This window comes from Halyomorpha halys, unplaced genomic scaffold, assembly GCF_000696795.3.
Source record: "Halyomorpha halys isolate HHAL.00 unplaced genomic scaffold, Hhal_1.1 Scaffold181.1, whole genome shotgun sequence".
Taxonomy (NCBI): Eukaryota; Metazoa; Arthropoda; class Insecta; order Hemiptera; family Pentatomidae; genus Halyomorpha; species Halyomorpha halys.
In genome coordinates, this window is record NW_027114494.1 from 49,228 (window position 1) to 67,842 (window position 18,615).

At 29.4% G+C, this 18,615-nt stretch overlaps 1 protein-coding gene across 1 annotated transcript in view; it reads right to left on the minus strand.

Annotated features, from left to right (window-relative positions):
* The window catches only part of LOC106679170 (uncharacterized), a 23,733-nt gene extending 8,145 nt beyond the window's left edge, over nt 1–15,588 (minus strand). The window contains exons 1-5 of the mRNA XM_014418159.3: nt 15,390–15,588; nt 5,880–6,004; nt 4,915–5,081; nt 2,610–2,810; nt 910–1,087 (exon numbers count right to left, since the gene is read on the minus strand). Of these exons, the coding sequence (XP_014273645.1) occupies nt 910–1,087; nt 2,610–2,810; nt 4,915–5,081; nt 5,880–6,004; nt 15,390–15,530 (812 nt within the window). The 5' untranslated portion in view covers nt 15,531–15,588. The remainder of the gene's footprint in view (nt 1–909; nt 1,088–2,609; nt 2,811–4,914; nt 5,082–5,879; nt 6,005–15,389) is intronic.
* Between the last annotated feature and the right edge of the window lie 3,027 nt (nt 15,589–18,615).

An 18,615-nucleotide genomic window follows, 5' to 3' on the forward strand; every position in this document is an offset into this window, starting at 1 on the left:
CAGAAAAACATTTTATTGATATTCTGCCAACTGCAAACAAGGCCAAACCATATAGACTTTGAGTAATGTGCAATTCAAAATAAATAAGTGGAAAAAAGTGAGGAAGGAAACAAGATACTACTGCCCGGATTGTGATGTATCAGTGTTTTAAAATCTATCACACACGGACTAATTACTAATAAGGTAAACATTAATTAAGCAAACTTTTTTTTTACATTGAGGTGTAGATAGTTGACCGTAGATTAATGCTTGAAGAAGTTTGTCGGGGGGTGCGGTCAGCATAGAACAACATAAATAAACAAAACCACATTTATTTATTTTATGCCGACGTTTCGACCTGAGTTTCAGGTCTTCATCAGGGGTTGTGTCGTAGAGGAGGGAAAGATTAGTACTGAGGTATTAGTATTAGGTACTAATACCTCAGTACTAATCTTTCCCTCCTCTACGACACAACCCCTGATGAAGACCTGAAACTCAGGTCGAAACGTCGGCGTAAAATAAATAAATATGGTTTTGTTTATTTATGTTGTTCTTTGCTGACCGCACCCCCCAACAAACTTCTTCAAGTTTTTTTTTACATATTTTATCACATGCCAAAGTATTTCCGAACGTGAAAACACTAGATTTTTTTTACCACACTGTAAAAGAGTTAAGAGATATTCTCTATTTGAATATTTTTCAAGTGGAGTCTAAATGTACAGTTGTTAATATAATAAGTTCAGAGCCAAAACATCGATAAAATTTGCTGTTAGTTGATAAGCCCTGTTTGGACAGAAATTAATTTCTACTCTGACTAAGTTGGTGAGTGAGGATTGTGATGCATGTAGTGGGCTATTTTTAGATTTATACTTTTTCCTTTGATGAGATTATCAATAAATTCTACACGATGTGGATAAGTATTCAACATACGTGATTTTACTGTGCGGAGCAGCTACACCAAATATACAAAGTTTGCCACTTGCCCTCAAGGAGGCGAGGGCTTGCTCAGTCGCAGCTGCATTTCCACTGCATTCTATTGCCAAATCGAATTCTTCTGAGCTATATTTTTTCTTCAGTTCTGCTGGATCCAAGCATTCAAAGCCAGTTCCTGTCATTATAACAAAAAAATTAATTTTTTGAACATTACTATAGTTATTACTATAGATAGATAATATTTAAATAAATAATTTAACAAATTTATATTCACAATCAATATCGTCTATGTATCATAAAATTATTGTGTGAATAAAATCAATACAAAAAAATCTGGAGACTATAGTTTTATATGAGTAAAGCTCAAATAATGGACAATTTTTAGCTCCCAATCTTCAAGAAAAAACAAATCTGAATGTTCTTAGGTTATCTCTTAGCTAACACAACTATTAAGGAGAACTTGAATACCAATTCTACAAATAAAATTTCAATTTCAAATTTCCGTTACAATTATAGTTTCCAAAAGATGCCTTCACAATGATATAATGAGGTGGATGTTAACTATTGCTAGGTGGACTTATTCTATTCTTCCTTCTTCCCTCCACATTCTTATGCCTCTCTCTCCTCTGGGACTCCAGGAGTTCTACTCACTCATGGAAGATTTTCCTGATGAGAGAACAAAGAAGAAAAATGGACTGCTTTTAGCATAGGACGAGATGGCTCTGTTATGAGAGAATATAAGCCTGGGTTACTTCTCACCACCGAGAGTGCTATAGGTGCTAGGTTCTAATGTTGGCCAAATATGGTATTCCCTACATTATGACAGCCCCCTCCTATTCAACCTTTTGGTTGCCATAGGTTACCTGGAACACAATTTTTATATACAACATTATATGTGCTTAGACTATTTTACCTTATGGTCAATACTGTCCATTTCATTCCAGATTTTTTGTCATCAAAAGTTATCACTTAAAAAGCCTTAGAACAATATCAATCAGTATTTCTACCTTTTTCTTCTACTCCCCCCCCCCACCACACAAGCTAATGTGTTATTTTAAATAGTCTCTTTGGGCTTACTAAAGATTATGTGCAGATTTGTCTACCTTCCTGTTGACTTACCTGCATTTAATTTTATTTGATTTTTTACTAATTTAATCATTGACATTATATATTATTGTTTTAATTTGGAGCAAAAATATTCTTAGATAATTTTTCTGACTCTATCTGTCTGTAATTATTTGCTTAATCTGTATATTAAGTTCGCATAATGTTTTAATTGATAAAAAGTTAATTGAAACATTTTTTGTATGCTTTCAGTTAAGGCCTTCCTGAAAGCTTTTTTCCTGGTAGATGTATGATGTTTGTTAACTTAAACATTGAGGCCAAACTCTAGTATCTAAAAAAGTTCTTATAAACATGATTCTGCATACATATCAGTACCGAAGAAGTTATAAAAAATAATTCTTGTCAGAATATGAAAAATGTGATTTAAAAAAAGAGTTTAAATAACATGAGGCAAGAGAATCTACATTGTATAAAATAATAAAATTTTCAATGGATGATAGTTATTTCTCATAGTCATCTCAGTAGTGCCTTACAAGTTTGCGAGACAGTTCAATTATTTCGGAAGGTACGTTTGTTTACTGTTAATGGTAATAATTATAAAGTGGATAACTGTAACTTGAAATCATCAATACCTAAGCCTTTATTAATAATTCTTCTAGCTTCCATAGGCTCGACAACAGTAACCTTCCTGTGACCAAGATGGTACAATATGGCGCACCATATGTTGCCAATTATACCTGCTCCCGTTATAAGCACTTTAGCTCCAACAGGAACATCAGAAACTCCTCTTTCAAGACCCCAGACAACGCAAGAGATGGGTTCCCCTAAAGCACCTGAGAGAGAAAAAAGGAAAGTTCCTTATTAACAAAATTAATATTACATAATATTTATATATTGTAATAACTTATATTGTATTGAGGGCTTAAATACATTATATTGTATCTTATTTTAAATACAAAGAGACCTAATCATGAATTTCTAGAGAACTTTATGGATTTTCACGGTTGGTAAACCAAATTATTGGAAATGACATTTACTAAAACTTTTATTCTCTTCACATTTTTAATAAAATGCACGGTTTTACAGATAATTACATCATTGTCAGATCCCTGTTATTGTCAATGTGAAGTAGGGCTCCGAGGGCGTGGCTAACATCCCACTCCTTGGCTCCACTTTCGCTTAAAAGAAGAGTAGGTAAGATTTTGCCACCCTCTGGTTTCACAACAAAACTGAACCAATTCCTTTTTCTTGCAAGTCTCAACCTCGGTGTTTGAATTAGAAGGGGATTAATTCATTTCATTCGATTTTCATTTGTATCTTTTTTTTTACCTCCTGCCTCATCATTTCTGCAAAAATGTTATTTACAAGTTGCCAACCTAAACTAATCATGGTCGTAGGGAGTACAATTCTTCATTCCGTGGGACCCTTCAGGCCGGATTCGAACCGGCACCATAACGTGGTTGCTATGGCACATTTACTGCCTTCGTTACAGACTGTCCTGTTCAATCGTATCAAATGTGTCTGATTTATTTTAATAAGGGCACATATCCAAAACGCAATCATTTATTTTCATTTTAAACAAAAATTATATCTTAGCTTCTAAATGGCCGAAATTACTCCATTCCATTATGCAGCCCTCTTAGCGATGGCCCTGTTAACAGAAAATCTCTTCAATGATCATCCTCGATAGTTGTTTTCCATTTGGTAAATTATCAATTTCAATTGTTTAGAAGCTGTAACAGTTTCATTATCGAGTAGTTTTGGCTTCGAGCATTGAAAATAATGGAGGTTTTTGTTTACAATGTAATAGCAGTTAACCCAAAACAAAACAGGTAAGTGGAGTTACAAAATAATGCGTCATCCTTGATCTGGTGTAAATAAACAACCTTCGATGCAGTCAACTGATGAGGATCTTACAATTCATGTCTTCTTCAAGATCTCCACCTCAACCAATCTTGGTCTTCCTCTACTATGTTGGTCTTGGAGTAGTCTTTCGGTACTGATTCTCTGAGTGCTATGGCAGATAGCCAGATGGCAAGATGGCCCAGCCATCTGATCTGGCTCCCTGTAACAATTGAGATCGATTTTGGTATCTTGTACATCCTGCGTATCTCCCTTTTATTGCAGATTCTATTACCCAGGTTCTCCCATCCTGGCAACTTCCTTTCTGGTATCACTCAGGTCTCAGAATCTTAGGTGGCAAGAGGTCTTACGACACCATTATCCTGATCCTTTGTGTTAATAAATACTATTTTATTTCTTTATTTATACTTATTCTTTTTTGTTCATTTTTTTATAATTTTCTTTTCACGCCCGTTCATATAATTTTTAACCCTACCTTAGTTTACTTTTTTGCATCTTATTATCCAACATTGTCAAAGTATTTATGTTATGCATCTTTTTGTAGCCCTGATGGATCCCTACGATGGAGGCTGAATCATCGGCAAATAAATATCTATTAACTATTTTTTATTCCTTTTTGACTCCATCCCCGATCATCTCCATATTTTGAAAAATACGGTCAATCAATAATATATATTTATATGCAACAATATAATTTCCAATATGTTAGTTTTGATAACTATTTAATTTAATACTGCACCCAAAAAAGGCTGTTAATTATTTCTCTCGTACTCTAGTAGGAATATTTTTTTCAGCTTACTGAAACATATTACAAATGTGATATGAGTCCTCATTGAGTTTACCTTATATATTTAACAGTACTCCTTTTATTGATTCAATATACACTTATTTTCTTAAAGAATATGTATGCTTATCTGTTCACTTTCTGTTTCCTGTTGTAAGTATGAATAATTCATTATGTAAGATATGAATTAGTATAGTTCTTTCGTAAAATTAATTAATAATTCATTATGTAAGATATGAATTAGTGTAGTGCTCTCATAAAGTTAATTGATAATTTTGAGTTATACTAACCCTGTTTTAGTGTTAGGCCATCCGGGATTTTGTAAACTTGCCTGGCACGAACCTTTGAATATTTAGCCCATCCTCCATTTAGGCAAATTCCAGTGGCGAAGTCGACACCTCCATTAGTACATAAGTGATACCGTGCAGTTGTGCAATATTCACAGGTCGTGCACCAACTGCAATTTGTAAAAAATAACAGATTTGTTCAAATTATTAAGTGTGATATAAATATAATGATCATCAATTGTGTAAATGAAACTTAATTTTGATCGAGAAAGTAAAAAGTTTCCAAATGGTGACAATAATTCTTAAACTTGCTGACTAAATTGTTGTTCTAAAGACAGAGTTGAAATTAGTACTTTGATGCATTTTATATATTTTTATTTTCTGTGAAGGCTTCCAATGACTATTAACAATGGACTTCACACTTCAATGTCATCTTCATGGATGATTCCTTTATTCCTTCTTTTTTATTTTAACATTTAGGAATTTACTTATATTTCACATTACCAAACAGGATATTAAACATTAGAATAATTTAGTCCCAATTATATTATACATCATTGAAGAAACTTTATTAGTTTATTTTGTCCATATTTATTAAAAAGATTTTTTGTTTTTATCATTAATTCTTGTTAATTTATCAATCTTCCCGTCTTCCTGCCTTCCTTCCTTCCTGTCTTCCTGCCTTCACAGCTCTTTGGCACCCATTGAGAGATTGAATGAGTCATCACCAAAAATTTGGGAAGACAGAACAAATTGACAATTAATCATCAGGAAAAAAAAAATCGTTGAGAAAATATAGACATAAGACCGAAAAATAAATTTAAAAAAGTGAACGAGAAATTTATAGAAATACTTAAAGCCAGGTTTTAAATTTTCAAGTTAATAAACCCTAAAATTAAAAGAGATATGGAAACTTTCTTCGACGGATCTGTCTTATGAGGATATTATATATATATTAAATACTTCACCTTTGGGGGTCTATAACAACCTTGTCTCCAACTCTAACATGATCAACACCGGGTCCTGCTTCTCTAACAATTCCGCTAAATTCATGGCCTAAAATAACTGGTGTTTTCGAACATGGAAATTCACCCTGGAAAAAAATTATATGATAAATTAGTAGAAGTTATAATGAATTTCTTTATTATCTATGTAACTAAAGGATTGGGGTGAATCCAGAAAATATCTTCAAACCCTGTCGCATATCCATGGAAGGGAAAAAGGAGAATTTCCTCCGAGTTATTTATTTCAAATAAACAAAATTAAAGTTACTTGGGAAGTTGATTTTTCAAGAATTAGTCATTTGAGCCCTGTTAGATTTTATCTAAGGTAAGGCCTTGCTGATAATAATGATCATTTAATTTTACGCCGATATAATGATTTTATTGTTTAAAATAATTTGTATCCAAGTTAAGCCTCAAAACGCTCTTTATTATTTTTTTAAATGCTCAACGTTCCTGTGATCCTCAAGGACAATCTATTAAGTAACAATTTTTATTATACCTTCATTTTTAATAATTTTTACAAACAACATTATTACTAATAAGTTAAGATAGCTCAAATATAAATTAACACCTCACTTCATCTAATGTAAATTGAAGGTATGTTAATTTAGTAATAATAATGTTGTCTTTTATAAATGAATGTATAATAAAAGCTGTTATTTAATAGATTGACCTTGAGGATGGCCGTGTTGGCCAAAACGTTGGGCAGTTAAGGAAATAATAGTGTTTTGAGATTTAACTTGGATACAAACTATTTATTTAAACAATAAAACCAGTTTATTTATAATCTTTAAATTTCTTTCTTGAGACTGGCAATTTTTTACTAATTAATTAAAAAACACTATCTAAATTATCGTCTCAAAACATTTATTTCATTTACACGTCCAACGTTTCGGCCATCTTCAGGGACAATCTTAATTTATTATGAGACATATCATTTAACTATTTTAAAAAAAACTCCATACAGGCTATTCTGCCCAGGTCAAAATATTTATCTATGAACAACATTAAAACCATTAGGTAAACTTATTTTTTGTTAATCAGTATATCTCACATTTGTTTAATTACCTAATATGTCAAAAATACATTAAAAATCACAGTCAAATTATTTCTCTTTTACCACTCTTTATACACTTTTTTGTTTTGACCTGGGCAGAATAGCCTGTATGGAGTTTTTTTAAAATAGTTAAATGATATGTCTCATAATAAATTAAGATTGTCCCTGAAGATGGCCGAATTGGCCGAAACGTTGGACGTGTAAATGAAATAAATGTTTTGAGACTATAATTTGGATAGTGTTTTTTAATTAATTAGTAAATAAAACCAGTCTCAAAAAAGTGAAGAGATTATATTTAAAATAATTGTTTTATCCAATTCATTTGAGCTATTTTCGAAAAAAATGAGTTGTTTAAAGATCTTCCCAATTACATACTATTTCGAGTATCACCAATTACACATTACTTTTCAGCTGTGCACATTTAGGTTAGGTTTGAAAATTTATTACTATATTTCTTCATGGTTCTTTTTGAATGTCGAAATCATAGATTATTATGTAAAGTTTCATTATTCAATGTACGTTTTGGTTAGGTACATTGGAGCAACCAATTGTAACGATCTCTTGGATTGAAAGATCTCTTAAGTTTACTTTATTTCTTGAGCAAGTATAAGTTTATGACGGATCTATATGAAGCTGTAAAATGAGATCAAAATATTATTAATTATTCATAATTAATAAAGTAGACTTAATAAAACCAGTAGTGCATGTGGCTCTCACTACACTATTCACGTATCAACATAACGTAATGAAACCAATTTTGTATTTGTCACTCACTACACTATATCAACATAACTTAGTAAAACCAATTGTGTGTGTGTCACTCACTACACTACATCAACATTAGTCCATTAATTAATAAGCCAATCTTACACGATCAATATTATTGAATGTGTCAATATTAATACTATAATTCATTTTATACTATAATTAATAATATATTATTAATAGTATAATAAGACTCAGCGATAAGTTGTAGCACGCATGATGATAACTGCTATTGATAGGAAACTACTTTATGGTAAATTTAATGAGCTTCAAATTCAGTCCTAATGGGACTCTTTCGTGCAGTTAATACTTTGGGATATAGACCCAAAAATATACGGCAGTAATTTAGAAAAATCTGGCATATTAGGCAGTTTTTAACTGCCAAAGTTTCGGTACGTAAACAGATTATATATTTTTAAAAAAATGTATTTATTAACACTTACAATTGTACATAACAATACATCTAGTAAATTTGATGTAAGATCATAATGGAATGATATAGGCATGAAACTATCTATTGTTAGTACTGTAATAATATTTCTACATTAGAAGGTCTCGAGGCCATCTTCTTTTCAGGCGCCTCGGAGGATTGTCAGGAATGAAAGAGGAAGGTTAGAAACTAATGGATTTGAGTGGTTAGGGAGTTTATAATGGAATGATTGATATCTTTTTCGGGCTAGACCGGTTACATAAGAACATTAAGGTCTTTGTGTATGATTTTATTTATGACAAAGTAAGGAGCATTGAGAATTTTACGAAGAATTTTGGATTGTAGGGATTGGATACGAGAGGAATCCAAAGGTTTAGCGGAGCCCCGAAGCTCAACTCCGTAAGTCCAGATAGGCCTTATTATTGTCAAGTAGTCTTTTGTATTGAATTGGAAGTTTAGACCATAAGTAAGTGCTGTAATAGTCGGAATCGTCTTGTGTGAGGATTCCAGGTTAGTCGTTTGTCCAGGGTAGCAGATCTGTTCTACAGGGGTAAGAGCAACATTATTAAAATATACTATAGGGCAGTTGGCAGGTTTACGACGAAGAGTAAAGGTGATTTGATATTTTATTTTAAACATAGACTTGTATGTCTTCCTACAATCTACTTCATACGGTGAACTATCTTCTTCCCATTTTGTATTTATCTGTTGTTTATTATCAATGACAATGAGAACTGTTTATTTTTTCAAATCAAATTTAGCTAATTATCAAGTCCTTTCATATTTTATACTAATCTTTTATTAATTATTATTAAAAATGTGATTAGATAAAATATTTCAAATAAACAAAATCAAATCTACTTTATATATAAGAAGATAGGCAGGGTTGCGGATCTACTTTAGAGGGACATTAAAAAAAAAAAATGTGTGTTATATTACGTCAAGGAGGATAGGAGCTAGCTGAAGTTAAAGAGCATTTAATTATACATTCACATAACGAGTTTAATCAAAATTGTTCGAGTAGTTTTTGAGAAAATCGAAAAAAAATGTGAAAAATCGATTCTATAAAGTTGCGCTTTCGGTCAGTCGACTGTAGTGAAAAAGTTACTGTCTTATCCGAGACCATATACCCACCTTAAACATGTAAGTAAAGTTTATTACGACATTTCGTTTTTAAGCTATGTTCTTCACTCTCATGCTCATAAACAGACCATTTTTCGAAACTTGGTTATTTGGACTCAAAGGATCTCAAAACTTTTTTCCATCGAAAAGTTAAATAAGAAACTTGGTAAGATCGCAATACTTTCCCTTACCTATATATTCCATTTATAGGTAAAGGAAATCAAAATAGATTCAGTTTAAAATAAATACACATATTTTTATTTTATTTTTTATCAATACTAATAATCTTTGTTTACGTTGTTTTCTACTGAAGGCTTTATCAGTGAATGAGTGTTTTTCAACTTATCGATTATTGATGAAATTAACATTATCTCAATTTTTTTATTAATTAATGTTGAGCAATTCTTGAAGACTTTCAAAAACAGATCCCATATAAATTGGAATTGGAATTTATAATATCCAATTTTGAATGACTTCAAGTTCTATATTATATATTTGTTTTTAGGACATTTATCAACTTACTAATGTTGATAGTATGTTATCTATCCTATTTGAGTCTGTTACAGTTTTTAAGTAATTATAATTATTAATTGTAATAATAAATTAGAAGTGATAATGAAAAAAAAAAAGAATTCTTTTCACATTTTGACCTTCCAATATTATCATTTGCCTCTGTTATCATATTAAAAAATACTTGCTCTCACTAAACTGGGCTGGGATAAAATGACCTACAATAAATAAATGAATATCTAATTGTTCTATTGAAACAAATCGATTTAATTAAAAAAAATTAACAATTCGTAACTACTCCTAATTTGTTGTATTGTTTATTACATTGTACAACAGTAACCTGTTGGAATCTAAATTAATAAAAATAAAAAAAAAATGTTGAACATCGCTATTGTTTTATATTAACTTTTAAACAAATAATAATTATAAGTTGAATTTTTATTACTGTACAATTAATTTTTCTCTAATACAAATATTTTTAATTGATTATTTATTTTATTAAGTATTTTGAAAAATGTCCATTTATATATTCCATTTATTTTTCTTAAATTATTGAGTTTTTATGTATGTTTTAAATTACGTCTATGAATGTTTAAATTATTTTTATACTTTAAAGTTTAATTTAATTTAGTTATTTTAATTGCTGATTGTATTCAATTTGTTTTGAATTAAATTACTTTTTATGTATGTTTTAGTTTTACTATATCTTTTTATTTGTTATTAGTTTTATTAAATGTGTAGTCTGTTGTTTTATTAAGAATTTTGTCCTATTGTTATAAGTAATTAAATCATATCACAGTATCACAAAAAGGTTCTGATGTATTTATAAATTAAGCAATATTGTGCTTTTATAATGACCAGGATGTAAGGGAGAAACATTATGATTAAAAAAAATATCTTACTAATATTATAAAATTTGATAAAAATAATACTTGAGAATACAAAGATTTATAATAAAATTATTGAGTTTAATCATGTAAAAATAAAAAAAAAAAAATGTATTTTTTACTTATAGGTTTAACATCTAATGTTCAAACACTTTGGTATATTGTGGGGTATCTTTTTGGAAGGAAGATCAAGGATTGCTAGATTTGTGTGGGCATGGTTCATATTATAGCAGATAGATAAGTATATATTTCTACCCAGATTTGAAATTTATCGCATTTTAAGCATTTAAGCATGGATAATTTGATTAATAACATAAAATACAATATTCAAATTTTTTTAATAAAAGATTATGGGAATAAGAATAAGGAATTTTTAAGAACCCCAAAGATAAGCCATATTCATCTGGATTGGCCTAGTTACAATGAACTTAAGTTATAGTGTCCGTAACTAAATATCCAGTGGGTCTATTATACGGGAATAAGTGGAATAGTTTTAAATAATAGAGATAGATAGAAGGTTTATAAAGAATAGCAAAAGAAATAAACCAAATAACCCACAGTTACAACTATATACAGATGTCAAGATATTCCAAAATATTGTAATTATTTAAAAAGAAAATTATGAAAAAGAAAAAAATTCACCTTTGTATTATGTTCCTTCGATGTTTGGGATTTTGAAATTTATAAATTCTCAACATAAAAATTTAACCCTAAATAGCAATACAGAAAAAAAGTTACATATTATAGGATAATATAATATAATTATAACATACTCCTTCATAGTTCTACAATTTATTTTTATTATTTCTTGTAAGGGTCTGGAAAGGGATGCAACAGCTATGCGGGTTGGGGTGTAGGTCTCAGAGTGCACAGCTTGGAATGTTGTGGGTTCGATTCTCACCTAGGGCAATTAATATTTATTTTTCAGCAGTCCCGAAAAATGAATCTTGACATTCCCACCTTTGTTAGTACGCGGTGGCAACTCAGGTAGCCGCCAGTGGTTGGTAAAAAGGATTACTAGGCCCACTTGCCAGACTTGTATATTTATTTTAAAGATTTTTTTGAGTAATATTTATTTTTAAAAAATTATCTTCATAATTACTAATAAAACATTTGAGTTAACTTTGTCAAAAATTTAAAACTGTCATACAATTAAATTTTTTAAATTATTTGTACATTAAATATTCCATTAACTGGCCTTCATTTAATATTTTCGAACTTTCCAATTAATTAGTTTAATTTGAACAAATAAAATAATTTACAATTACCTTATGTATATTTGATTATTGGTTTTAACATCTAAATAATAACTTTTTAAGATTAAAAAATAAAGCTTGACCTTCTGTGCTAAAAATTCATTTATATCTGAATGGTTTTATATACCTGAATCGTTTTATATGTTTTCAACTTTTATAAAATGTTGCATACTAAATAAACATTAAACCACAATTAAAAAATACCTTAATAATAGCTATATATATTCATTCACACTTAATAGGTAATTTCCTTCTATTTTTAATTCTTAGATATGAATTTTTAATTATTTTATGATAAATTTATTTATTAATTCGACTGTAACTGAAGTTGAATGGAGATAGGGGGGGGGGGTGTGATCAAGAAAGAACAAAAAATAGTTATTAAGTAACTTAACCAATTTTTGTTCCTTTTTAAATACACTCCCGAACATCTGTCGGGTTTTATTTATTCCATTCTGAATACACCATGTTGGTTTTGTATAACAAACTAATTTAGTTTGGAGCAAATGGTCCAAGATTAATGAAATTATTTTTGTGTTATCGCATTAAGTATTAGCTTATTTAGACAAAACTGAGTAATATAGGATTATATATTATTATATATAACTGGTATATAACACAAAAATATATATTGGATTATTATATATCCTTACATTATGAATATCCTTGAATTAATTATATCCTTATATCATATATAATTTTGGATATAATTGAAGGAAGAAAAATGAGATATCTGCCCAGTCCCATTAAATTTAGATAAATTGATAGTGGTAAGTGTTTTCTATCCACCCACAAAAAAAAAAAAAAAGTAAAATTCATGTCTTTGCTTTGCTTTGTTTTCATAGGAGCAGACTTGTCAATTTTCTTTTTTTATTTCTCATATACAATAAATTGTATCGTAGACTGGGTTACTTTTTTACAACTCTTACAACTTTGGGACAGCATGTTCAATACAGAGAAAGTACTGGTGTCTTTGTATTTCTACAGTTCTATCTTTAAAATATGTTAAATTTAAAATAAAATAAAAACCATATTTTTGGTATATGTGTCACTATCAAAGGAAAGCAGCGATAAATCTAATTTTTAAACATGTTTATAAAATCAAATTTACATATTTACACTTATTTTGCTTGATGGACATTGTGATTAATTTAAGTTTATCTGCTAAAGCATATATTTTAAAATGTATTTTCTGTGCAAGAACAATATCAATATTGGCATATAAAATAGTGTGCCAAGATCAAGGTTAGCTGTGGCCTTGGTGGAGAAAATTATTTCGCAGAATTGATGTGTCATAGTAAGCCTAACTGTAATATCCTTTTAAAGATATAATAAAAGACAATGTAACCATTTATGGTTTTTATAATAATCTCTTTATTTAAAAAAAAAAATTGGTTTTATTTTGAAAAGATATTACGGTAAACAGGGGTTTCTTTTTCTACAGTGGTGCCCACATAGGGTTGTCAAAAGTAACCACGTTACTATCTATGAAATATATAAAATATAAAATAATTTTTTGTTGTGAGATGTGCCACTAACCAATCAGAGCAACAATAACAGAAGTTTTCTCTAAAAAGTCAATTCTTCCACTCTCACGAAAAGTAAACCATTTTTGATTAACTAAAATTTAAATTTAATTATTCAATTATTAACTAAAATTTAAATTTAATTATTTAATTATTAATAGGAGAAGAGAGTCAGTGAAGATTTTCAAATAAGTAAAACATTTATTTTTGGCAATGTTTAAACCTCAATTTCAGGCCTTTATTCGGGGTGAAAAAACAAAACAAATGTTAATATAAATTACTCATTGTTTACACTCCCTCCCCCCTTATCTTCAACTACTATCATCTTAATTTATTGTAATGTATATTTCCAAGTCGTTTCTTATTATTTTATTTTTATTGTTCTCTGATTTATGGTAGTTATTGAGTGTTGAGACTGAAATGGATAATATTTATTTTATTTAAACAATAAAACCAGTCACAAAGAAGAGATAATATTATAAATATAATAAAATATGTAAGTAATGATTAAAGATATATAAATAATGAAAAAAAAATCATATTATAATTTAATTATTTAAAAACTTATATAATGTTTTAATTAAGAAGAGATCTCCTAGTTTTATAAAAATTATTCAATACTGACTATTGATAGAAAACTTATACTTTTTTTATTTATTATTATTATGTTTTGTAAATTCAATTTTTTTTTTTTTTTTAAAGGAACATTTAATAAATAAGTATTGATGAGGATAAATAGCAAACAGATATTAAAATGTCCAATATTTATATATCCCTAATGATATATGTTCATGTATCCATAATGACTATTTGATTATTTTATCGTAAATAATGTGATGAAATATATTTAAGTGATTATTTTTTACATTATGAATACACCATATTGGTTTTATATAACAGGCTAATTTAGTTAAAGTAAATGGTCCAAGAATTATGAAATGAATTTTATGTTATCAAAAATAAACATTAGCTTGTTTCCTAATCGACAGCAATAAATGATAGGGGATTATATATAACTTTTATATAATACAAAGATATACATTATATATCCTTATATTTCATATATAAGCTTATGTTATTATGTACTAGCAGTCGGCAAAACTTTGTTATTTGGAGATGTATATACATTAATTGAACACTATTGAAATTTTGATATCAGTTAATAAATAGATGGAGTGATAAAAATCTATACTTAAGATTGTCCTTGAGGGAAATTTGGGATATTTAAAATATTGATATAGTGTTAGAGACTAAAATAGATACAATTTATTTTATTTAAACAACAAAAAAAGTCTCGAAGAAGTGATAAGGTTTTATATATATGCATAATAAAATATGAGTAATGATTAAAGATAGTAATAGATATAAATAGTAAAAAAAAAATCAATATAATTCAATTATATAAAAAGTTATATAAAGTTTTTCAAATTTTAATTTTTTGCTATTAAATAGTTGTTACAAATCAACATTTTCTAATAAACTTAAATTTATTTACTAGAAAAGCTCTCATAATAATTGGAATATATAAAGATATAGTAGATATACTGACTACTGATAGAAAACTCTTCATATCGTTTTTAGTGTTTTGTAAATTCAATTTTATTTGTTATTTTGGCTTGATCTCAAGAAACATTTTAAATGTTCATAAATTAGTGAAATGATGTATATATATATTTAAATATTGAATTTTTGTTTGTAAATGTGTATATATAAAAAATTAAAAAAAACTTCGTTGGTTGTAACGATATGTTAATTGGAAATATTTATATTTGTATAACGTTGAAATGTTAAAATAATACAGAAGTGAAAAAGGGTGTAAATTGATTCCTGAAAATAAATATAATTAAGTTTTTTTAATTATATTTTTTTGGTGGGACATATAATAAACCAGTAGCATAATAGTAAATAAATTATAACTTACTCCGATAATGTGGATATCTGTGCCGCAAAGACCTGCGTAAGCTACTTCAACAATAAGTTCGTCATCTGATGTAATTTTTGGCTTTTCGTGTTGGATTAAGGACAAGACCTTTTTCTGAGGATCGAACTGTAGAGCTTCCATTGTTCCCTCACAAGACTTCTTTAAATGGTTTGAAACAATCTAGCGACTGATATATAAAGCTGAGCCCACGTGATATCTATTGTTTGTTGAGGCAACTCTGATAGAGCTTTAGCCGACCTTCAGATCTTACATAAACTAATTAGCCTCTGTCAAAACATGGAATAAAAAATAAACTAACAAAAGAAGTGATTTATAAACATTCCAAATTAATCCCAATTTCTTAAACAAGGTTCTTGAAAATAATGCAATATCTTTGCTAAGGTAGTTTACCTTAGTTGCACCACACGTACAAATTTCTTTCATTTATCTTTAAACTCGGCTAGAATCTTTTCCCGATCAGAAATTTGAATTAAAAAATTATATAACCTTTTGTTATCTCCTATTCTATTTTTATATTATCTAATTTGGAAATAAAAACGTGCATATCAAAAACTTTCCTTTCCAAATATTGTCCTTTATTTACCAGTATCTGCTTTCTTCGAGGGTCATTATCTGAAAATGTGTAAATCTTACTGTTTGTCCATTTTCAACTTCTAACGTCAACTCCAGTCATTGTAAAGAAATAACAACTTTTCCAATCCTTCTGTTCTACAATGAAGACTATATTTTACCTCCAAAATAGATTTATAAGTAGTAAATAAAAGAGTTGGTTTTCACACCCTCACCATGGCCGACCCGCTAGCTTCGGCACTTTCTTTATATATTCATTTTCGGTTGATATTCTATTTATTAACTGATTTAGTCAATCATTACATGAGGATACCGTTTAAAAATCCGCCTCAGTAAGGAGTGTTATCAGTAAAAAGATATAAAATAGAAACTGTATAGCGAAAGAGCCCAAGAGGAGACAGAAGTCAGTTAATTCAAACCAATTTTTGATTACTTGAATAAATTCTATGTATGATTACTAGTTAAAATTGAGTCTGCCAATGGAGGGGGGGGGGTGAAATGGTGGCTGTTTTAAAACTTAAAAAAAAAATTTCATTCGGAACTCCATATCATTAAAACTACTTTCAACACTAGACGAACCTAAAATAACATAATTTAAAGAAGAGTAAATTTATTAAAATTTAGCCCTATGTTTTGAGCCCTAACAGAGCTCTTTATTATGTTCAATAATTCCCGAGACACGGCTTTTTGAAAGCAACGTTAGAAATAAAAATTAGTAGTTAGTGAATTTATTGTGCGAAAGCTATATCTCAGGAACCATTAGGCGTACAAATGTCTGTTAGCACTCAAATTAGAGCTAGTTTAATGGGCTATGAAGTAGTTCAATACGTTTATCTTATTAGGAGTAGTAGTTTTCATGATATTTGCTAAAATAAATTGATTTATAGTTGTTGGGACAAAATTTCATATGCAAATATCATAAAAACCAATAACCTCACGAAGATAAACTACTTCATAGCTCATTAAACTATCTTTCATTTGATTCCTGGCAGAAACTTGTTCATCTAATTGTTGCTGAGATATAGTTTGTCATAAATCAAAAATTTTGTCCGAACAACTATAAATCAAGATTTTGTAAAATATCAGAAAGAACTACTCCTGTACTATAAACGTTATAAACTACTTATTAAATAAATCAAAAATTAGTATCCAATTCTGTCTCAACACTTTATTTCTCACTAGTCCAACGTTTCGGCCATTCCAGCCATCTTCAAGGACATCTAAATATTCAACAGCTTATATCATAACTTCATTTATAAACATTTACAACAACATCATTATTCACTATATAATATAACATACCTTCAATACAAAACTATTGAACAACCTACAATTATATAGTGAATAATGATGTTGTTGTAAATGTTTAAAAATGAAGTTATAATATAAGCTGTTGAATATTTAGATGTCCGTGAAGATGGCTGGAATGGCCGAAACGTTGGACTAGTGTGAAATAAAGTGTTGAGACAGAATTGGATACTAATTTTTTATTTATTTAATAAATAATTACCTTGTCTCAAAAAATTTTGAAATAATATAATTAAAGTTATAAACTACTTTATAGTAGATTCATACACTTATTAGTGCTGATAGGTCTGTACGTCTTATGATTCCTGAGATAAACATTCCCAACAATATATTCAATAATTATTGATAGATCTTTTATTAGGTTTTCTAGTGTTGTAGGTAGTTTCAAAGATATGAAGCTTGGAATGAAACATTAATTTTTATTACCATTTTGAAAAATCTGTCATTTTGTATTTCCCTAAACTATACTTGGCAGACTCATTAAATTTGACTAGAAATTATGCATAGTTTTGATTGAAGTAATCTAAAGTTGGGGCGAAATAACTGTATTTTTTCAAGCGGGCTTTCGTACCAGTACCAGTCCAGACTTTTTCCTTCACTCCCTCATTTTGAACTTTTTTGAAGCTACAACTATAGGCCCTCCCGTTCGGCGTACTTGAGATGGTCTTATACCATTCATTAGGTATAAATTATCGTAGCTCGAAAATAAAACTTTTTGTTGTTGAGATTTAAGAAAGTGAAATATCTGCGCCTAAGCATGCAGTGGATTACCTAAAGGGAGGATTCTAATGGCGATACTGAAAATTGCCGCAGGCACAGACGTGGAACCCGGCGGTTACCAAACTTTATTTTTGCATGCCACCCCTTATTGGCCTAAAAACTGTTAAAGGAAAAGAAGAATATACAATACAATGCATTGATTTCAGGATTTATTGGTTGCTAATTTGTTAACTATCTGCCCATGCGCGACGTCGAGAAAGACTGGAATCTTTGTCTTCACTGTGTCAGACTTCTCCCGTATGATGGAAGAACAGGACATTCCAGGTGAGCCTAAGGATGGACCAGGCTAAGAACAGGACATTCCAGGTGAGCCTAAGGATGGACCAGGCTAAGAACAGGACATTCCAGGTGAGCCCAAGGATGGACCAGGCTAAGGAGACGACCAGGTCCAGTCCGACAAGGGGACTGCCGCTTCAATAAGGCGCTCATCGAGATTCCACACTGGGCTTCACCACTGTTATGTTTTGTCAACATCAATGTTCTCATAAAATTAAATAGAACCTCCCCTACACCATGTTAAATAGAACCTCCCCTACACCATGTTAAA